Raw genomic sequence first — 22,640 nt, forward strand, 5'->3', positions numbered from 1 at the left:
TTGCATTTGAGATTCACCAATTGCATTTGCATTCATTCAGTGTTAAATTTGCTGTTTCACATTTTTATTCTGACGTAAAAGTGATTTACCCAAGAAATGTTCAATTTATTCAACAATCCTATTCATCTAAAGACACTGTAAGCTAACGATAAGATGATGATTACTCAAACCAAAGGTATAACTTAAAGTTAACTAGCTCCCGGCTCCTTGATGATGACCTGTATCTCTAGCTCTGCTCTCCCTTCCTTTGGGTTACTTCTCACACTTTTACACACTTTTACCAACAATTATACAATATTACAAGAGAGAGAGAGAGAGAAAGAGAGAGAGAGAGAGAAAGAGAGAGAGAGAGAGAGAAAGAGAGAGAGAGAGAGAGAGAGAGAGAGAGAGAGAGAGAGAGAGAGAGAGAGAGAGAGAGAGAGAGAGAGAGAGAGAGAGAGAGAGAGAGAGAGAGAGAGAGAGAGAGAGAGAGAGAGAGAGAGAGAGAGAGAGAGAGAGAGAGAGAGAGAGAGAGAGAGAGAGAGAGAGAGAGAGAGAGAGAGAGAGAGAGAGAGAGAGAGAGAGAGAGGAGAGAGAGAGAGAGAGAGAGAGAGAGAGAGAGAGAGAGAGAGAGAGAGAGAGAGAGAGAGAGAGAGAGAGAGAGAGAGAGAGAGAGAGAGAGAGAGAGAGAGAGAGAGAGAGAGAGAGAGAGAGAGAGAGAGAGAGAGAGAGAGAGAGAGAGAGAGAGAGAGAGAGAGAGAGAGAGAGAGAGAGAGAGAGAGAGAGAGAGAGAGAGAGAGAGAGAGAGAGAGAGAGAGAGAGAGAGAGAGAGAGAGAGAGAGAGAGAGAGAGAGAGAGAGAGAGAGAGAGAGAGAGAGAGAGAGAGAGAGAGAGAGAGAGAGAGAGAGAGACCGTGATATTGCAAAGAACAAACATTATCCCATTACACGTGACCCCAGCACGACTTGTATCCGACCGTTTACACTTTGGAGAGACCACAGCTCGAATCTAGTTGCTCTAATGTAGCTCTTGCCTATTGTGCGGACCCCGGTATAATGTACCGGGAGAGCCGGTCAGCTCTGTGTAATGTGCTTACCTGGGAGGGCTGAGCTCTCATCTGAGGGCTGACTGGTATACATGCGTTATCACTGTACAGGTGTCAGCCGAGCTTCTATTAGCTGTGCCGCTAGTTATCGCACCTATTTTCTTTACCCCAAGTATTGATTTCATGTATTAAACATTACGAATCATGCCTCTATTTACCGGTGACCTCAATATTATGCCTAGCTATTTGCATCCACAAGGCCCGATTTGGCTGTACCTGTTGCTCGTTAAGTATGACATGTCCATGTTTGTTTCAATTATTCCTTCTCATGACCTTGGAGCAATGATTGTCGACTAACTGCCAATGTTATTTTGCATCGATGTTGGCTTATATTATAATTTTAACCTTACTCCAGTAGTTTAATTTTTATATAAATAATATTTTTGATTTGTATTATCTCCGTAATTTAGCTTATGACAAGAGATATTGGCAGAAATTACAATGAAGTTTTTGATATTTAGTTATTTGTTTTAGGGAAAGATTAGACTTGGGCGTTGTTTTTTAACTATCCCTTGTTTAGAACTTTGATATAATAATTATTTGGAGTCCCCAAATCGATTATAAACTTCTTTGTTATCCTTAATCAGCGGTCTAATATAAAGCATCTCTAGAAATAGAACCAAGGACTTTGTACCAAAATATCGCTTAATATTCATAGTTGGTTTATGCATTCACAGGGGGAAATAAATCCTGTTAATTGTGTTTAATTTGGTGACATTGGCCCACCATTGGCGCTGGACAGAACGGATATGGCGGGCTGGTTAGCTGGGTATTAGCTAGAATTAAGAATACCTCCAGATTAATCCGAATTTTGTTCTACAGTTAAATGTGGTAATATCATTCAGACAGTTTTGTTAGTGCTTTCTTTTCTTTAATCACTCAACTGTGATCCAATTGTTCGGTCACCACATAAATAATCATTCTAATTATCATCAATAATCTAGTCATTGTAAAGTTTATGTCATTGTAAACCTTGATGCTGCCAACGAGCTTTACCAATACAATCATACAAAAATCTACCATTTTATGGACCTTTTCTCTCTGTACTACCCTGTGGTCATATTAATTGATTAATCATATGATATTCTGAAGTAGCGATATCTTAATAAGGTTAGTGGTTATCGTTTCCTTGTAATTAACTCTACGTCAAGCATATTTTCCAACGATTTCAGTAATTGTAGTTAATTGCGGATTGAACATACCAGTACCATTACGGATGAATGTAACAAAAAGTCGATCAATGTACTGAACTAACTGCTCATTTTTTAATTTTTATCTGAATGTTTCGAGCCACTCAGAAAGTTCAGCAGTTAAGTTAGGAGTCGTATAGTAGTAGTAGTGACTACTATAGTAGTAGTAGTAGTAGTATTAACACAAGGCCTGGTCTCCCACGTGTATGACGTTATCGTCTAAGATCCAGCGATCATTAGTAATGTATAATTATGTAGTACGTAGTAGTACGTACAATAACCTGGCTAACAATCTGGCAAACTGGTGAGCATGGTACTGGTGATATCACAGCTAGCTTGTGGATATTTATTTGTAATTCAGCTCTCACATTTTCTGAATTTGTGCTCTCCCTCTGATTCCTCCGGCAGGAGCTATACTGAAACTGAAATATCATTCACCAAATGGTGTGTATATTATCTCAAGCAGCTATAAAGACAGCCCATCAACATAATTAGGCGTCCTAACTAACATGGCAGCATTTGACACTACCAGTTGCGTATATAATAGTATAATACTTGTCGCCAATAGGCACCGTATATTATGCCAGTCAGCCATTCCTGTCTGACAGTCCGCGATATTCGGCCCGTTTTCCTTACCAACCTTGCTTGTGATGCCTTTATCGACTGTAATCTAACAACCAGGCGGAGTCGCATGGTCCGAACCACTTAATAACCAGAATTCGGGAGGAATGAATGTTTCGTTTACAGTTTGATTATTAATTATAAATGGGTAGGTCTCTGATGATGAAACAGTTACAGTTTGCTCATCCATAGTACAGCTATAAATATAATACCCACCCAATAAATATCATTGACATTTTTACTAACATTCTTTGTAGTATTTGCCTGATAAATGTCACAATAGTGTACCTCGTGTTGAGTGATAAACAACTGTTACAAAAGGTAAGTTTAAAGTTACGGATTGGTTTGGTTGGATATGTTTAACTCTTTGTTTAGACTATGAATCGAAATATGAACCCAATTTACCGCTGTGTTGCTTTTCCTCTTTTTCATGATGCCAGATGCACCACTGCATCATGGTTTGTCTTCTCATTTTAGGTTTATCCGTGGGTTTAGTAATCTCCCAAATTACACCTGAGTCTTGGATTGACTCGGATAGCACACCATCGAGCATTTCTCTAGACAGTGAAAAGGTTAAGGCTTTCGGCCTTCGCCCCTCGAACAACTTCAGATGTAAAAGAAACACTATAACACGGAAATGTAGATTAAAATGCACATGTATAAAAGGAAGAAGATATTGCTGCAGACAGAGAAAAGATTGGGATGCCCTGACTCATGATGAAAAGACAAGATTTCTCAATGCTGTGTACAATATTGGAACGGGAAGAGCTGGCTGGCGGCTGAGAAATAACTGGGTGAGACTGCTTTACATCCACGAACTGTACTGGGTGGAAGGAATCCATGACAGAGTACAGTTTTACCCTTGGCACAGGATATACTTGCTGAAGATTGAGAACCTCCTCAGGCAAGTAGATTGCCGACTGACTGTGCCGTATTGGGACTGGACCAAGAACGTTGCCCGGTGGTGGGAAAGCTCCATTTTCAACTGGAGATACTTTGGTTCCAATTTGAATTACAATGCCAGAACTGGTGAACAACAACTAACAACTGAAGATCAATGTCCAAGCAATGGTTACTTTTCGCCACAATATGGCTATCAAGATCTGGAAGGTCAGTGCTTGGTAAGACAATTCACTTACAACGTTTTTCCTGCCAGTTATAAGAGAATTCAGAATATTCTGAGCTGGAAAAATGCCCTGCGATCTGAAGCCGACTTGAGGCATGAACATGGAATTCCTCATTACATAGTCGGTGGAGAAAAAACAGGCCTCTTCTTTACCGAAAGAGCCGCAGAAGATCCCTTATTCTGGATTCATCATTCTAACGTTGACTACCAATGGTATCAACGACAGACCAGATATTTGGAGACAATATTCGAACCTTGGAAGGAAAGAGGGAACATTGGTCAATCACTGACAGCCTTCCCAGAAACCGTGGGACAAGCCTTGAACCCTTTTAAGCTTGGAAGACTCAAAACATGTGTGGAGTATGTTGAATACGATGATAGATATGAAGACTGGTTGAGAGATAAAAGGACGCGAGCGAACAAGGTAGGGAGTTTGAGTTCTGGGACGCACGGGTACTCTACTGCTTCTAAAATGGAATGTATGAAAAGCCAACATAGTTTTCCAGCTCTGATTTTCACACTATTCAAGACATCACCCGCTGAAAAGAAAAATTTCTTGAGGAATAGAAACCAAGATGGAGATTGTTGAACGTGAAGGAGACATTTGATATTGATTTAAAGACTGAAAGACTCTAAAAATTTTGTTGCTTATTTCAATTTTTATCAATTTTTAAGAAGCATATTAAATATTATTGCCTTTAAAATGCAAATTGTAAGGCTGAACTCGGGAAGAAAATAATTTTAAAAGTGGCATCAAATCATGAACATGATTATGATTTTATGTTAGAGCTGATTTACCCGATCATCATTAAAGATACCGTGCATTATTATCTTTAAATGAATACACAAAATTTCAGGCAAAGTCAACTACAGAATGTCAGCTTCAGAACCGCTGATTACAGACCCTAAAGTACCAGGAGATGAAAGGAAAATCTTCCTTAAAGAAGTGTGTCGAGATTGGAAGTTTCATAGGGATGACGTCTTGAAGGAGGTCTTCGAGATGGTCGACAAGGATGGAGACGAAAAACTAACTGGTAGGCTTAACAGATAAAACGTTTAGGAGTCGGTTATTTTACTTAATTTAAAGAGTTGGCCATCTTGCTTAATAAAAGTTTGTTAAATTAGTTGTCTCACAGAATTTTAAATTTCTGTACATGAAATTGCACACTGACACAGTAAAACTGATTAATACCGTGGCGTAATTTTTCAGAAAAAGAGATGGGACAGGCTCTAAGGTTTTTGGGTTTGAATCCAACAGAACCTCAAATCCGGGAGATGATTATTGAACAGAATACGCCGAAAGGAAAGCTCACATACAAACAGTTCGTTGATTCCCTCGAAACGGTAAAATTAAAAAATGATTTAATGCTATCTCTACCACACAATATGTATTTTCCGTGTTATATAAATCATAATATTTATACAAAATTCACGGTTTAATTGACAGCCAGTATGAATATCCTATCAAAAGTCAGAAGTTTTGATATTTGATTGTATAATTTCAGGCAATTGGCTCCTGGAGCGTTTATGAAGACCTGATGTTTGCGTTTAGCGTGTTTGATCCCACTGAGACAGGCTACGCAAATAGAACCGTGCTGAAAGATCACCTGACCATGATAGGGGATCCACTAGACGAGGACGAGGCAGAGGAATGGCTCTCCCTTGTTCAGGTGAACGAAAAAAAGCTCCTATTAGAAACACTGTTTGATCTTTGTACAGATACTTGTAAAACGTTTTGGTGCAGTCTCGCCACAAAGATTGAATTTATCCATCTGCGCTGGCACCCATTAAATCAGTGTCTCAACTCTTATAATGCCATGCTGTTGCTAACGATCTTATATGTTGATATAGCAAACTTCCCAGTCGAACAGCAAAGGCGACATCAACTACCAGAGTCTGATAAAGCGAGTGCTGCACGATGAAGGCTGGCTGGAGGACCAGACTAAGACTGACAAGTGACAGTACCTGCAGATCCTCAAACGAGCAAATATACAGACGTATCCTCAGCTCAAATCAGAGCTGTACCTTATTGACAATAAACTTGCCGTGAGGCAACGCTCTGCCAGAACATCATGTGTTCACTGAACACTGTTCAGCCAGATCCCGCTGATAGTAGAATATGTTGTAGTGAGGTTAAATACCTTTCAGCTGGTCTAGAGAACGGATGACGCTCCTTTAAAGATCTTCTACGTCTTACCTAACCAAATTGTAAATAGTGTCAAATAATTCTCTGTGGTTGATGAAATTATTTTTGGACGATCGTTTTCACCGCAGCAAACACTTTTTATCAACGGATACGGAAAGACGGTCAGTATTATTATATGTACAAAGCTTGTACCTTACATTCATTCGTTTAACAACAATTATTATTACCACTTTGTCACACAAATACTGAATATCAGACCATAAGTATTCAATGTACTAATTTGTTGAAATAAGAACACTTGAAATTTGCTGAATCGCTGGACTCTTGCCGATGCAAATGACTGTCGTTAATATTTTGTTCTTCATATTATTTGAATAGTACGTCATGTACAGTGCAATTCGACTATTCAAAACAAATTAGTATTAATTTTACCTTCGATAAGATTCAAATTTTCGGTCATGAAGAAATACTTGTGGTAGGAATCATCTAAATTAAATATAACCCTACATAAAAACGTTAAATATAATAAGCATGTGAAAATAAAAACGTTAAAATACCGACGATAAAATACAAGTCGAATATTGTTAAATCGTTATATTTTTGAAGTTATTACCTTTCTGACTGTGAATCAAACTAATACTAATAGTTAAGATTAAACTTGAATCGACGATTCAAGTGAAGCGTACTGGCTTTTATATTAAATCATCTAAGATTAATTTGTTTTATAGTATATCATGATATCATAAGTCTTATGCAAGGAAGGGGTGGTGTTCATATCACTGTCCTCAAGAATGCTCAGAGAAGATTCCCTCCAGTTTTCAGCATCGTAGCTGTAGCTTATACCAGATAACCTGTTCCCGTTAATTGTGATGTGGGACACTTTTCCGCGGAGTCCTCCGGCTGCTATCATGATTTGGTTCCAAGTCCTAGAAAGTGATACAGCTTCAAAACAATATATTGTGACCTTTATAATGCTTGAGTTTATTACCCTTAGTGAGGGTGCTCTTTACTTGGTTTTGTTCGCAATTGTTGTACAACTACAATGTTGCTATGGGTGCAGACTGCAGAGGCTAATTCTTTTGTTTTGATTATTCATGGGGAAATTTGGGAATTTTGAGTTCGACGCCCCTAACCTTCTAATGTCAACATGTCTTAGTAGGATCACGGTATGTTCAGTAATATAATTTACTAACCGTTCATCTGATGAACTTTTTGCTAGAGCATCCCCAGTAGGTTGAATGGTGATTCTGACTCCTTCAGAAATGCTGTCCACACTTACAGCCACTTGAAGGAGCAAATCATCTTGTTCTCTCAGATAGTATGTCTCGTAAATTGTTTCGGATGTTTCCGTCCCGCTTAGAAATATCGTTATTTCAACGTATTCTAGCCTGCAAAAATTTTTTATTGCTTTTGATATCCTTTTTTTGATTTATTCTGTGCTACTACTCTGATTTACAAAGAATCACAGATAAGACTCGGGCATTAAGTTTTGGACTATATACTTATATACAGTTCACAAATTTTCCCCCTCGGGGTCATAATTTAACATACATAAATTACCACAAATTGCCACATATTTTGCATGGGCTGATTGCACTGCCATCCAATTACAGCGTCATATTATTCAAAATTGCGAAACACTAATTAGCCACCACCCTTTGGCCTTTTGAACTTGAGATTGCGCAAAATCATAATAGTTATTTCAAAATTAAGTGACAAAAAGGATCTCTCGTTGATGTTTGAGGTTCCACCCGAAATTTCATCGTAATACGTTTAATTTTGTTGAAACTGTTACTAATACTTGAAAGTTGCATAAAATAACCATTTACTGTCAATGGCTTCTTGCAAAACGAGACAATTTGCTTTTGAATTTAATATTCTTTGACTGCTTAACCATGCTTTTAAATACCTCATCATATCATCGTAATTTTGAGTTCGACTTCGACGACCCTTAACCTTCTAATGTCATAACCATGTAGCACAGCATTATTGATCATAATCAATTATAAATGTATATTCATTTTCTTACTTCACAGTCTCGATTGGGTTGCCACTCATCTTGTCAATATCAGAGAGTCTGCTTGTCATGAGGACACTCCCTCCTTTTATAAAATAGAGTTGTGAGGGGTCCTCGTTCGAGTCTATCGTTACTTTACCTGATGAAACAGGAGTATCGTTATATTTGAATTTAAGGTAGGTACAACTACAATATATTAGCTGCTTTTATGGGTGGAATGAGTACATGCGAGACCTGAACTGATGAACAGTCGTCATTTCTTGAAATATTTCTTGGTATTTATTATATCTGACATGAATTTGAGTGGGTATATTCGACTGCGGATAGCGTTCATGCAGTTAAAAGTTTCGCCCAACGTAGCTTTGGCGCTTCACAAATTCCTCATAGCATAATCATGGCTGGCAACTTGCTTTAAACTGGCTTCAGGATCATGACTACGTAGCTATATAATACTCTTTATAATGAGACGGCACGTCACAAGCTAGTTAGCCAATATTCAATAATATTAAAATGTCAAATTTAATTGGGTTACTCAATGTTTAACTTTAAGACGTTAATTTATGTTCAATTTTTGATTTGATTAAAGTTATATAATATTAATATTAACTTTATCTCATATTGCTTGTTAGAAAGGTGAGGCGAGGGAGGCATGCACCTCAATTCTAAATACTAGAGTTTTTGTGTGATTGATTCTGTGACGCTTGTCTTTAAGAGATCTTCGTAATAATCATTTAAATCCTGAGATCAGTTTTTAACTGAAATGAGACAGCTATAACGATTCAGCTGTTTACAGCGTTTTGTCACATCAGTTTAACCGTTCATAACATCGCTGATTAAAGGTTGTCGCACCTTTGAAAAGCAGAAATTAAAGATGAACGAAAGCAACCGATTACCTTTTTGTGGAACAACTCTCTGGTAACTGTTTTGGTTTCGTCTGTACCAGGTGTCATTCTGAGATGTCGGTAAATAAACGCTCGTCTCACTCCCCAACAAGGCTCCCGCAGCCACGACAATTTTATCGCCCACCATGAACTGTAGTCCGTGATCTGATCCAGCTAATAGAACATCGCCAGGGAAGTTGAAGGACATCTCTCGGATCACGGGGAGTCCGTTGGTGAGACTGGATTTGTGGAGAGCAGTTAGCCATTCCGGGTAGAGATGGTATTTTGTCTTGATAAACTCCTTTATCTCCGCGAGTGCAGCGCTGTTCAGTTTTGACAGTGCAGATTCGTCGCCTGTGCGATAAGGGTTCATTTTGGGGATAAGAAAGCAAAAATGTATATTTCTTATCAAAGGTTGATCATTAATCATAGATTTTTATAAGTTAATATTGAATAAAGGTTTGGACAAAAGATATCATTTTCATTTTATTCATTCACCAAGCCCGATCTTTCATTATACTTGAATCTACTTAATTGTTTATGGTGTCGTCTGCACTCATTTTAATAACGTACGATTAGAAACCTTAATACAATTCCCAAGAAACCTTAAAATTCTTGAGTACCTGAGGTCAACAATAGGAATCCATTAAGCTTGTGGTAATTTAATATCATTTCATTGTCAGTCACACCAGGGGCTAGTCTTGTAGTCGCCAGTAGTCCTACATTTCCATACCAAATAATCATCGGTATCAACTGCCAGGGAAAGTGTAAACTTTTATAAAATTACAAGACTAATTTAACGATTTAGTTTTGAAATGCTGTTAATTTAGTTGGTGTGTTGGCACCAGGTGGTACTGGTACATCACAAACAAGACAAATGATGTGGGGCAATGTGGGGTGCCTCCCTTACCTGGAGAAGGTCCTCTCTTGTGGCAATCTCGATATACTTTGCAGTATACTGTCCTGCTCCCAAGCTGACACTATCGCTGATCTGAATAAAACTATCCCTATCCATCGACCGATATTGGTGCAAAATCTTAGCCTGCCTGCGATATTAAATACTTTTTACGTCCTCATTTTTTATAATGTGAGTATTTCAAATGGAAATTTCTTGTGTACCATTAGAGTTCATAGAATAAACTTACAAGGTACCGTGTCGGTTGTGAATCCGTCTATGTACCGCATTCAGACCTTCGAGATCTTTTCCGGTGTGACCTTTGCCGGTGTGGATGTAATCTAGGCAAATTGTACCTGGAACAAAATGAAATAAATCTAATATATTATTATGATCCACACATTATTGTAGATCTAAACTTGCGTTACTACGCGAAATTTGTGCTAACAATTGCGGTAGGCCTTCTGAATACTAACATCGTAATCTTAATATTAATAATATTGTGTTAAGTTTGATGAATCTGGGAAAAAACAACTGTGTTAAATTTCACACTATACCAATTAAATGTAGTTGGATTAGGTATAGAGCTCTTTGATTAAATAAGCCAAAGAGTTCAATAACTCACGCTAATGATACCACAGAATATATTTAATTCATAAAATATCGCGCATCATCTTAGTTAACTTAACCGTTTTCGTTTTGTATCATTAATTTATCTAAGCGGTATTGTTTTCTTTGAATATATTTGTTACACTTACAGAGCTGTGCATAGATATTCAAGGAGTATTTATGATTAAAAAAAGCGTTTGATCATATTGCATCGGAAGCTGTAAAATAAAAGTTCACCGGTAAGCCCGATAAAGACGTGATGTTTACAAAATAATTACTTGTGTTTAACTTACGAACCATTGAAAAGAGGTTTATCTGAGAGGCTGAGAAAGGGTGAATTGTTGATAACGTTATCTGTGCAATTGAGATCCGCAAAGTTCAGAGGATAGTTGTGTCGTAAGTTGTGTCCTGCTCGGTTCGCAAGATACATACTGTCATTTCTGGAAAACATATTTTTTAGATTTTCTCGGGAGGTTGCTTATTGTTAACGCCACTCCTGAATCACATAATAAATTTGTCCAAAAACTAATTTAAAGCAAGCAAACTTAATGACATGTTTTAATATTTCATTGTTTATCTTGTATGATAATCCCTCTGAAAGTACTCACTGGTTATCATAATCTGTCATTGGGTGGGTGTAGTCGACGTAAGCACGAAAAGAACCAGGCATCTCCGAGTGGGATAAGGTCCCCATAAAGTAATCTCCCTCTGCTGTCCGGATCGGAGGGTCATTAGAATTTAATCCCAGCTGCACGAGCGGATCAACGTATCTGTAAATTGGTGCAAATTAGCACTTCATCAGTTAGCACTTCATCATGTGAAATACAAGTCGTCAGATATCGTTTAGATAGTAAGTAAACATGCGCGAACAATCGTGAATAGTTCAAGTTGACGTACGTTATTACGGATTTAATTTGCTGCGAATCGTCGGGAACATCGATGAAATTATCGAGGACGAGCACATCAATTTTGAATTGGGTACTGTTTATGGCTTCGTTAGGATCGTGGTGAACTAGGGTGCCTAGACTCCACCAAGGGGTTCTGTTCGGAAGGCCTGCGGGTTAATTGGGTTGTTTGTTTGTTGGATAGCTGCTGATTTAGAGTAAATAGAGTATAGGAATCATATCCACTTCTTCGAGTTAACGAATTAGTTCAGTAGATCTCGTTACCTCTACCTAAGCCCTTATTTCCTGATAAAATATAAGTCAGCGGAGCAAGTTTACCGAAAGTCTGAACGAACTGTGTTGCCACATCCTTCCTTGATGGTCCCACGAAAATTAACATTTCGAAATCCCCTCCCAACTGAGTGATATCAACAACTGTAGCACTGCCTTTTCTCGCACCGAAACTTATTTTCATCGGTGCAGGACTGCCCATAGCTACTCCGAACACTTGAGGGTTTGCTTTTCCGACTATTCCATAGAAGTACGGTAAGTTTGAGTTGTCTTCGCTATTCCATATCTGAATTAGGTTATTTTTAGATTTTGATATTGTTTGCTACAGGCAAAAGTTGAATAGTTGATGGGCTCGACATGTTTTATCAAATACAAAATTAATAAATTTATTCGTGATCACAGTTCTAGCAAGGACAATATATTTCGTCAGATTCTTTAATTTGATAGCATCTCAATTCTAATCCGAAGTTCAACTGAAATGAAAAAGCATCATGCTCCTTTCAATCAACAAGAAATAGAGGATTCTGGTTGTCTGAAATTTAGTATAATACCATTAAATTGTCGCCAGACGCCATCTTATTCCCGTTGGAAAAGATCTCAGCCGCTCCGAAGACGCCAGTGAATTGGACAAGGTTATCACTGACAATCAAAGGATGCTCTCGGGTATCCAGGATAACGTTGTCTTTTCCGTCTGAAAAGTGTTAATTTTGAAAAAAATTGTTACACAGAAAGTCGCTGAAAAGGTTGAATTGAGTCAAATTGTTTAGTTGAAATTGTTGCAGCTCTTTTCAGTGGGTTACGACAACTGTAATTAGATATCTGCCAAATGTAACTTTTCATCATTTTTCTAATAGTTTAGAATTGATTACAGTTATAATAGATATTATCGATCATTTATGTTTCGTTATTGTTCTAAGTGCACGTTCCTTGTTGTTGGACGTTGGTAGATAAGGATCGAATGTAAGATATGAACAATATTAGAACACAGTCGCCATTAGAACTAATGGTGAAGTTTATTGTTACACCCCCCCCCCCCCACCTCGCTCCTTCACTCTATCTATAAAGATGATAATGCTTGGGGTTGTAATCGATACCAGCTGTTCTAGTGCATACATAATATAAAGAGCCATGGGGTTAAGCGCCGTTATGTTTAGTAAGTTTGCACATGGTACCAACCTAACTTATATCACCGGGGCCTGGTGTGCTCTCCACCGATTATATAGCGATTAAATAAGTAGTAGATGAAATGGAACATCCACCATGGTCCCTAAATACCAAAAGTCCTGCTTCAGTTACATCATTCCGTTCTGGGGTGTTACCGCAAGTGTTCTGGCACTTTCAATTACGGACGGTAATTCTAGATCAGCTCTCCTGGTGTGAGGCTCAATTTCAGAGAGTTGCTTCATCATAGTGGGATCACATCTAAATTGTTACGAGCTGTTCCGCGGATATTTCATTAATCCAGGATTTGTTTATTGTTATTACTGTTGATTGTCTCAGTTACGATGATGGCGCAAGTAATGAAACATCATCGTCATATCAAGCAAACTGCAGCAGTGGTGAGGATATGTGCATTGTGCCGCCCCATTTTAATCTCGATGGCACATATTCACAAAGTAATTGCCTTGTTCGGTACAATTTAATATCGTCTGGACTGATGGTGCCTGACCAGTACCAGGTGGTTCTCCTCTCTCTCTCACCCTCTCATTGTAGTTACACAACAAGCTCCTCTCTCACCCTCTCATTGTAGTTACACAACAAGCTCACACAGCCTCATATCATGGTGCTAAACGTGATCAACTTGTTAATCTCCCAACTAGATCAACGTGCTCATCACCCAACTAGATCAACTTGTTAATCTCCAGAACAGTCTTTCACTTTTCAGTTTTCAGTGTTTAAATTAGCAGATGCCTGCGTAAGTAATGGCATGCTTTATTACTCGGACACAAGACCATTTCTTTGCCACGTGCCAGTGATTAACCAATCAGCTACAGCGATCAGTAATCATACCTGGCTAATTTAAAGTAGCTGTCACGTTCTGACACGAAATTGCCCAGGAATTAATTCCGTGTCAAAACAAAGTGGCTTCGCCTTGAAAACTGCAGTTTATCCAGGGATCTCACGCTTTCTGGGTATTTTTGGGTATTTCCGACAGTCGACTTCTTTTAAGAATGTTATTAAGTATTGAACCATTTTCTCGTCATGGAACCATTATCTGGCATCGTCCATAATTTATATTATTCATAATTCATATTATTATGCAGTATTTATCATGGGTTTTCATCAGCTTATATTTTGCAATACCTAATCGCAATAATACACAATGATGTTGTAAGTTACCCACGTAGACTTAGATTCGTGTTGTGCTACTCAGCGGAAGATTTTGCTGACCGCACAATATTCTCATCGGCTCATATATCATAGGCTACTCGGATTGGATAATATGATGGATGCTATGACGAATTTCTGAAGAGTAACATTCTCAACTGCAAAGTTTCCACCCAGTGGTCTTATCTCTGTGGGGTGTTGGCAGTGATCCAATTTCTCAGTCACTCCCGTGCTTAGAGCGGATCCCAGGTCACTGATCAGGTCGCATTTATATTGTTAGCTCACTCTTCTCAATATAGTTCGTAACATATACATATTATTTTTCATTGTACATCTAAGCATAATGTAGTAAATTTAAAGCGTACCCCTAAGAGCCAGTTGTTTTACAATTTTGTTCGTCTAATTAAATTTTTTTAAAAGTTAGTTCGTGTATATTTATCTATATAAATATTAGATAGCGAAATTTGGGTCAGATCAAAGGACAAATTGGCAAGGCACGGATTACCTGAGGACCTCATGCTCCGTTTTACACACTGTTCCGCAAGATTAGGCAAATAGATAGGCTGGCAAGGAACAGAGATCATTTTTAATCGAAGACGCTTTGTTATCATTTTGTTTGTTATGTTGATTTATTTACAGGGTGTTCACGAAACATTGGTACGGTTTTAAACTTGTGTAAATTAGTTTATGAAAGAGCAACCAGCTATATTTAGCTATTATTTTCGTTGTAAATCGGTAACAATTTTGTTACAGCAGTCCAGATATCGAATATTTAACATAGCTCTCGAAATTTCGTATTCATTTAGCTGCAAGGCTCTTTAAATATGCTATTGCCAAAGCCTACTTTGAGAATGATCTCAGCTCATTTCCCACCAAAAGGTACCTTGTTTACGAGTTGTTGTTTGTTGTTTTTGTTGTTGTTCTACTTGTAAATTCGTGTCTTTCTTTTTGGAACATTTCATCTATGCTGACACAAATGCACATGGTCTGTGAAGGCCCGTGGCTGCTCGAACGGTTTATCAGCTGGAACTTGTTATTCACATTTATAATTCAAAAACAATTTAGCTTTGTCAACACCATCTTAAAACCTTGGGAAATGTTTCAATGTCAATTGTAACTATTTCCTGACGCGGTAATATTCCCAATAATCACTCAGCTCGACAGTCTTTACCTGCTAATGCTATGAGTATTACATTCTCGCTAGGCAGTATTTATCTTTTAATGTTCAAATCCAAAGTTCTGTATAGTCTGTTACTTGACAGTTGAAACTCTTTGTAGTGGAAATGGGGAGAGTGGTTTCGAAATGCTTTTAAATCCAATTTCTAGAATTTTGCCATGTAATGTGTTTGAGCGCCAGTTTTACAAGAGTGGTTTTAAATGGCAAAGGGACCCTAATTATCAGCTTATTGTTTAACTGCTTCACTATTTGCACACTTCACACTCTATTATACATCCTGCCTTCTATTGTTTATCTACTTGAGGTATCATTGTTCGGGGCTGAGTTTATCACCCAACCAGTTAGTTGTTTAGTAGTTTAGTTGCCAGTTTGGTTGTCGTATGTACTCGTACTTATACTAGAGGTTCGATTCTAAGTCGGTTACTGGTTCAGAATTTAATAGAAACATTTACAGTAGTATTGATTTTAATTATTCGGAAAACTTTTATTCATAATCGAATTAATCCACATTCAACATTAATTCAAGCAAATGCTAGTTTAGGTATTTGTTTTCATATCACTAACTTTTTTTATCTAAACGTATTTTTAAGTATGCCAATTCAGTATTTTCACTGATTTTTCATTCGGACGCTGAAGCCGCTTTAAGTCAGTAAATGGAATCTGCAGTATTATAAACATTTAAGAGCTCTCTCACCATTACTAATCCTACTGACGATGATGTAGAAGGGGTCTCCCTGTCCCGCTGTAGTTAGCTTAAAATTACTATTCGTCAGATCCCTCTTGCTGGGTGGTCCAGTCTCTTCGTCCGAGTCGTCCGAGTGGCTTGTTGATACCTGAGATAGTGTGATAGCTTCCATTTATAGGCATATGTAGTTTTCGATTAAGAGTTGCGTTTGATATTTTAAACAACCAATCGAATTTAAAAATGGATGTTATGGTAAAAACAGTTGCCTCAGCCGGCCTAATCAGAAACCCATGTCTGACCCGGTTATACTTACGAGCGTATTACAAGACATTTAACTATACCATACAACCGCAAATGACTTGCAACTCTGTGCGGGAGGCCCCCCAGAATCATGATAATCAGATCCAACTTTGAGGAATATCATATCCGATAGTAATGCCACCTTGAGGAGGCCTTTGTACTATATTAATCGGACTCTTAGGTTAAGATAGCTTATCTCTCCAATAACATGGTTGTTTACAGAGATATGTTGTTGAGATATCTAGTTTTAATCAGAGTATTACTAGTTCTCAGCCTCTCCTAAACCCTCACTCTCCTAAACTCATCCCTCTCAATCTAATCATTTGCAAACTCATTCATTGCACGCACAGTTATCAGGCAGTTATCGTTTACTTTCTTTGTAAGGTATATAACACTGTCTTTCTTGCTGTCTTAATTTCTTGTGAATTTCTGGTATTTATGTTGCTTTGTTAGCCGTACCAATTATTGATAGACACGACACTAGTTGGCCTGATTGGGAAGACATGCTTGTGTGCACGCTATCGGGTAGTATTTTGCTCTCATGCTAGCTGTGAGACAGCTATAAAGTTTTCCGGAAATTATCATAAATATTTATGGGAAAGCTGCGCGCTCTATAACCAATCTCCAAATTGTCAAATCTCAAACTGGGCCCGCTTACTTTAATTTGCTTCCAAGTAATGCCGTTTTTATAGTGCTTATATACGACGGATTGTATCCCTTTTCCAGGATTATTTATCCAGGTCTAATTAATGTGGGAGAGGAGACAGGAGCTACAAAAGAGCAGACAAGCACCAGCATAATAAGTAATCATCTAAAAAGGTAGTTCCCAGAATCTCAACATTTACAGATTACTGACCTTTATTCGTAAAGTGCTCCCGCCTTCGTTGGTTATCAGCACGTAAAGAGTCTCCGGAAGAATTGCTAAGGGGTTACTCTTCACTTCTTCCTCGTCTCCACTTGTCTCCTCGTCTCCACCTGTCTCTTCGTCTCCACTTGTTGTATCAAGAGTAGAGTTCAAATAGTCTGCTTCACTGATGGGGATTCAGAATTCTAGTAATCATGAATTTTGGGACGAATAATTACAGTTATTCAGTGACGGTTTAGTCATCATTTATAATCTTTAGATACAGAATCAAAGATAAGCTTGACAGTAGCAAACACTGTGAGAGAATGGCCACGTTGTCAGTTAATCATTTTGTGAGCAGTCGACTCTGGCCAGATGAATCAAACCGAACTCAATAATCATGATAATGACCGGAATCTCACTTTGAAATTGGCACAGTTCATTGTTTCCAGAGTTTATTAATATTACAGTTCTGCTATCCACCCTAGCCTCTCTCTGATCTTCGGAAACAAGCGATGCTTGTTTGGCCGAAGTATTAGTAAGGCTACTCCTTAATCTTATTCAATATTTTCAAAACTGTATGTTTTGGAAATATTTACGTTGGCCTTATTTACATTGGCCTTACGTGGAACCTCCGGTTACAAGTCTTTAAAACTTCAATCATAGTGTTAGCAATTTTAATTTTCTGTAGTTTCAAATAATCTGTCCTTTGGCAGTATAAAACTACCCATAAATTTATAGTGGTCTATAAACAGTTGTTATGAACAATGTTGACCGCCAGGCTTCTCGGATGCAACTTAAATAAATTACCAATTATTTTAACCAACTTACGAAGAAACAGCATCTCTTTTATGCAGCGATGATTTATCAGCCAGTTTAAGAGTTATCCGCACTGTTGTGCTCGTCGTGTTCTTGCTCTCTACCGAGTACGAACTCTTCTTAGGATAGACGCACCTGAAACCGTGGTTCTATCAAGGAAATTTGGAACAACCACGTACAATCCCCGAACAACCCCGGACCCATCAGTTATTGATATTGCATAGGTTTCAACATAGCAAGGGTGTTGCTATTGAGGTTTAATAAAAGTATGAAGCAGCAGGGACAAAAGGAAATCGCGGCATGTACGGAATCGCGATTTTTCCCATTATTTGCGAAAAATTGTATGTATAGTTTAATATACCGCGAAATGTAATTCGCGGTATCGCGATTTTTGGCCAAAATAACCGCGAAATCCTTTTGTCCCTGTGAAGCAGGGTGTGTGGTTATTGGCTAAGATGGCAAGTACGTACGGTACGTACCTTTAACTTAGCTGTACGGTACGTACTTAATAAAGTAGGCTGAAAGGTACAAATCCAGTGGATAGCAATGGACAAGCGTAGATTAAGGTTGCGACTTGAGCTAGCTGAAAAGCTGGTGTTCGTATACTGCAACAAAAGGATGAAGCTTTGAGTTTAACGATAATTACAAGTAGTAGTAGTGTAGTACCGGTTAATTTGTGTGTTTATTTTCGACTTCTATAGTTCTGTCTCAAAAATTATGATGATAATACTAATCAAAAATTGCAAGTAATTCACTGAAGTTGATTCTAAAAATTTGAAAAAAAAATTGTACCTTACATTGCCTGTACCGTACGTACCTTTAAAAGTAGCTGTACCGTACGTACTTAAAGCCCTGTACCGTACGTACTTTCCATCTAAGGTTATTGGTTGAATAAAAAAGAACATAAAAGGTCCTGTCCCTCAATATTACCCGCATATGATGTCAGAAGTAAAAGGAGCATGTAACTAAAACTACAGTCCTCAGTAGTTTGTTCTCTAAATTACTGCCGCCTATTAATGTTTGAGACCTGTCTCTTTTGTCCCAGCTGACATGGGAACCTTTGTTCAGGATAGTAAGTTTACAGTATAAATATTAACTCAGTATAGACATTTTCAGTGTCAGAGTCGTGGTCGTTAGTACATTAAATATTTCATATTTGACGTATATAAGCGCCCGAGCATTTAGCGGTTTAGTACTTTATAGTAAGTGTTGGAATCGAATATTGATCAGCGCAGAATGATCAGCATGTAATGAATATGATTGATGACTTGCATCACATTTTATGTGTCCTGAGCACTTGTCATTAGCACTTTTCATAAGTTCTTGTTGCAATATGAAGGTGAGTACCTACAAAATAATAAATAAAAGAGATTATAAATCTCCCCTTTGTTTCCCAAATAACAACTAAATTGAAAATAGAGGATATTCCTTTTTCAAATTATTAAGTTAAGGTTGCATTGATTGTAGGAGTTATAAGTAGAAATAATACCTTTTAGAAGTGGAGCCATCAGAATTTTCCGTACTCCTAAACTCGCATCCTGACACTTCACACATTCCCTGGGTAAGTACTTAGTACTAAGCTGATGCTTGTAAAAATAAGGAGACAGTAAACTCTAATTTACAAAATTTCTTTTGATTTGAGCATCCATGACCAATATTTGAAAGGTTATTTAAATTTACGACCGTTAGTATTGATGGTGTTGATACCTTGGACGGGTTCAGTCCTGCCAAAGTGCAGGTTATCATGTCAGCTGTATCAGGGAGTGGTTCTGACTCTGTTGGGTCCTCGTCATTTACCTGTTAAGTTTTGATTTTTAAGAGTATGTCCATTATACCCCAGTTTAATTCAAAGTTCAGATTTTGGGTTGGGATCAGGTCAGTTTTAAAACTTTAAATTAGTGATTGGAAAGAGTAAGAATAATGTTCGGACATTTTTGAGTTTGGTTGGGGATCAAACGTCATGAGATCTTAAACAGAGTATTCTAGGTTGGAATTAATTTTCGCCGTCTTCATCATTGTATAATAGGGTCGCGTGTATTGATTAACACTTAACCTTATGTACCGTAGAATGGGGGAACTTCGCCATGTTTTACAGTTATTTCATGTTATTTAGAAAATACGACAGGAGTACTTGAAAAAGTTTATAGCTCATATGAACAGGATTGGTAAAGCAAATGTTTTCGTATGAACCACATCAGCCAGGCATAAATAGTCAGCTAGATTGGTGCCACTGAAATCAGGGCGAAGTTACCCTGCAATATGGGGTAACTTCGCCATTCTGAAACTATACCATATTCGGTGCTAAGCACCATACCACTCGAAACTCAATTATATTTCCTTGATATACCTGCCAATTTTACTTATCTAGCTCTAGCCTGCGTGTTACAATGGGCAATTTGGTCGCCGGGGTAACATCGCCATGCTGCGGGTAACATCGCCGGGATGAAGTAGAAATGTAGTCGAACTTCGCCAATACACGTGCGTGACTTTGCCAGCCGCGCGCGAATTTCGCGCCAAACTTCGCCGAACAGATGGGATCAGAAGAGGGTAACTTCGCCACACACAAATTTGAAAACTTTATAATATCAGTTGTGTGCATCATGGCTAACTAAATTTGCCCTTAAATGAACAGGACATATGCTAATGATGTCACACAGAATTAATTAAGGATATAATTGTAAAATATGGGAAATATGCAAGCAGGAAATTTTAACCACTTTATAGCAATATTTCATGTTGCCTGAGTTTAATTGACATAGTAAACGTTTATTTTTGAATAGGAATACCTTCATAACCATTTGTTCAACACAATACTATACAAAAACTCGATCTCCTAACAATTCAAAACAGTAAAATGATTATTTGAAAAATAGTGGCGAAGTTCCCCGACACGGCGATTTTACCCCAATCTACGGTATGTTGTTGATGAGGTAGACTCAGCATAAAAGATAAACCGTTCATGAACAGAACAGTTAATTATATTAATTTATTCAGTTCATGAACGGTTTATCTTTTATACTGAGTCTACCTCATCAAGCTCAACAATCTACATAAGTTGCACACTCTCACTTCCTTAGATTACGACTATTCCATGTTGTGCATTATTTACTATGTATTTATAAAATGTGTATAATAGCCACTCTAAAGCACAGACGTATATAGCTTTTTTATTGTTTGTACCACTCCAATTTGACACACACCGTCTCAGATTATAAGTTCACAACCTACTCTAGTCGCTCAAGGTTGCAAATATCAGACTGTCGATATCCGAGACTAATGCGAGTCGATCATTCGCTGAGTTTTGTCGCGACCACATCGTTTAACTCTTTAACCCCATGCATCATGACCAACGCTTTTTAAATTATAGTCATGCAGTCATAGAACTTTGAGAAGGGGGATGATTATATTGAGTTGATCTAATATCAAGTTTTCAGGAGTTGATGATGATTCTTATCGATTCGAAATATCTCATTTTCAATGACTGCCATAGTCAGTATTGATTGATTTTTGAACTATCCCACAAATAACTTTAGTAATATAACCGTAGTGTTTGCAAAGTAATAGCGAGTACATACTGTACCTTGAAATTGAAATTACTTTTCCGAAGTCGACTCACGTACATGATGATGACGTCATCACTTAGTCACGTGACCTGATGAGTAGGTCACAAGATGATCACATGCCTCATCAGAGATACGAGGTACAGAAGGTAACACAACATTTCCCTTTCTTCAAATTTAACTACACCTATTTTCAACAGGGGTGTTGTTAAGTTTTGTTACATTTCATAAGTGATAAGTTCAGCCCGGTCCAGAGGGCGTGTTCGAAACTTATTTATTTTGTAAACTCTTTTCATTATACTTATTAAACTTATTCTTAAACCTAAAGTTATTTTAACAAGCTCATAATTATCACCAAAAATTACACTTATTAATAGTTTAAAGTCTTTGATGACTTGCGATCACAATGAACATAATATAAATTGTGCAATAGCCAATAATATCACATACTATTCGAACTGTCGTAGACTAATCCTTATACGATCTGAGCGATGTTTTTAATGCGGCATCACACAGGAGAGGAAGAAGTCGATTAAAATCTTATAATAGTACATATTTTGTTTGGGCGTTCTTTTTACTAATATTAGTCTTATATAATTCAAGAAATCGATCTACGAACTTTAGCATTTAATTTTATTATAACTTTGAGCTTTAATTAGGCCGGCTCTAATCCATAAAAACTTCCATAAAAACAAAGATTGTAGCCCAATTTTGTCAGCTACTCGATTCTCAACATGCTGTTAGCATGACAAAGCTAGGTAAAATGAGCCAACCATTTTCTTACAGTTACGTTGGCTCATGACAGATTTGTCATTTGATTATTTTAAGAAGCTTTTCTTTCATCATTGACCAAGTAAAAGCAGTGATTACAAGAATTTATTGCAAATCGGCCCATGATCTCTCGTAAGATTAGCCTTAAAATATGTTAGCTTTAAATATTACGAGCCGGTAGAGGAATGGCGCAGCAGCTGCAGTAATCTACCAGGCCCCGGTCGGCGAGTGAAATTTATCAAAAGAAGAAGTTCACAGCTCACTACGCATGATGAGCACATTGCCACGAGGCCGTTTATCTTGCCAACTTCCAGCAAAACGGTTGTGATTATGGAGATAATATCCACTACTGAACGCTGGTTCAGGCCATCAAGTCTCAACTTTAACTATGATTAATTTTACCTTGCAGTTA

At 37.8% G+C, this 22,640-nt stretch overlaps 3 protein-coding genes across 3 annotated transcripts in view; 2 read left to right on the forward strand and 1 right to left on the reverse strand.

Moving 5' to 3' along the window:
• Window positions 1-3,135: 3,135 nt before the first annotated feature.
• Window positions 3,136-6,575, forward strand: LOC134817746 (neo-calmodulin-like). The gene is made up of 5 exons (XM_063826994.1): window positions 3,136-3,216; window positions 4,879-5,055; window positions 5,232-5,365; window positions 5,527-5,691; window positions 5,885-6,575. Exons 2-5 carry the CDS (start codon window positions 4,896-4,898, stop codon window positions 5,978-5,980), a joined length of 555 nt encoding a protein of 184 aa, XP_063683064.1. The 5' UTR covers window positions 3,136-3,216; window positions 4,879-4,895; the 3' UTR covers window positions 5,981-6,575.
• Window positions 3,259-4,643, forward strand: LOC134818293 (uncharacterized). The gene has a single exon (XM_063827787.1). The coding sequence runs from the start codon at window positions 3,336-3,338 to the stop codon at window positions 4,608-4,610; it is 1,275 nt and encodes a 424-aa protein (XP_063683857.1). The 5' UTR covers window positions 3,259-3,335; the 3' UTR covers window positions 4,611-4,643.
• Window positions 6,311-22,640, reverse strand: part of LOC134817743 (uncharacterized) — a 93,665-nt gene continuing 77,335 nt past the window's right edge. The window contains exons 4-20 of the mRNA XM_063826990.1: window positions 19,605-19,694; window positions 19,387-19,454; window positions 17,910-18,032; window positions 17,091-17,265; window positions 15,944-16,082; window positions 12,296-12,435; window positions 11,793-12,030; window positions 11,467-11,623; window positions 11,178-11,339; window positions 10,867-11,009; window positions 10,211-10,316; window positions 9,976-10,111; window positions 9,689-9,818; window positions 9,078-9,419; window positions 8,197-8,323; window positions 7,361-7,555; window positions 6,311-7,093 (exon numbers count right to left, since the gene is read on the reverse strand). Of these exons, the coding sequence (XP_063683060.1) occupies window positions 6,880-7,093; window positions 7,361-7,555; window positions 8,197-8,323; window positions 9,078-9,419; window positions 9,689-9,818; window positions 9,976-10,111; window positions 10,211-10,316; window positions 10,867-11,009; window positions 11,178-11,339; window positions 11,467-11,623; window positions 11,793-12,030; window positions 12,296-12,435; window positions 15,944-16,082; window positions 17,091-17,265; window positions 17,910-18,032; window positions 19,387-19,454; window positions 19,605-19,694 (2,685 nt within the window). The 3' untranslated portion in view covers window positions 6,311-6,879. The remainder of the gene's footprint in view (window positions 7,094-7,360; window positions 7,556-8,196; window positions 8,324-9,077; window positions 9,420-9,688; window positions 9,819-9,975; window positions 10,112-10,210; window positions 10,317-10,866; window positions 11,010-11,177; window positions 11,340-11,466; window positions 11,624-11,792; window positions 12,031-12,295; window positions 12,436-15,943; window positions 16,083-17,090; window positions 17,266-17,909; window positions 18,033-19,386; window positions 19,455-19,604; window positions 19,695-22,640) is intronic.

Source organism: Bolinopsis microptera, chromosome 7 (assembly GCF_026151205.1).
Source record: "Bolinopsis microptera isolate Bmic1 chromosome 7, MBARI_Bmic_1.0, whole genome shotgun sequence".
In the NCBI taxonomy this organism is placed as follows: Eukaryota; Metazoa; Ctenophora; class Tentaculata; order Lobata; family Bolinopsidae; genus Bolinopsis; species Bolinopsis microptera.

Excerpts from the sequence above, each read along its gene's own strand:
- LOC134817746 (XM_063826994.1), top strand. The coding sequence starts at position 4,896 with ATGTCAGCTTCAGAACCGCTGATTACAGACCCTAAAGTACCAGGAGAT. Across the intron at positions 5,366-5,526 it reads TCGTTGATTCCCTCGAAACG|GCAATTGGCTCCTGGAGCGT; the intron begins GTAAAATTAAAA and ends GTATAATTTCAG. Across the intron at positions 5,692-5,884 it reads AATGGCTCTCCCTTGTTCAG|TCGAACAGCAAAGGCGACAT; the intron begins GTGAACGAAAAA and ends CAAACTTCCCAG.
- LOC134818293 (XM_063827787.1), top strand. The coding sequence starts at position 3,336 with ATGCACCACTGCATCATGGTTTGTCTTCTCATTTTAGGTTTATCCGTG.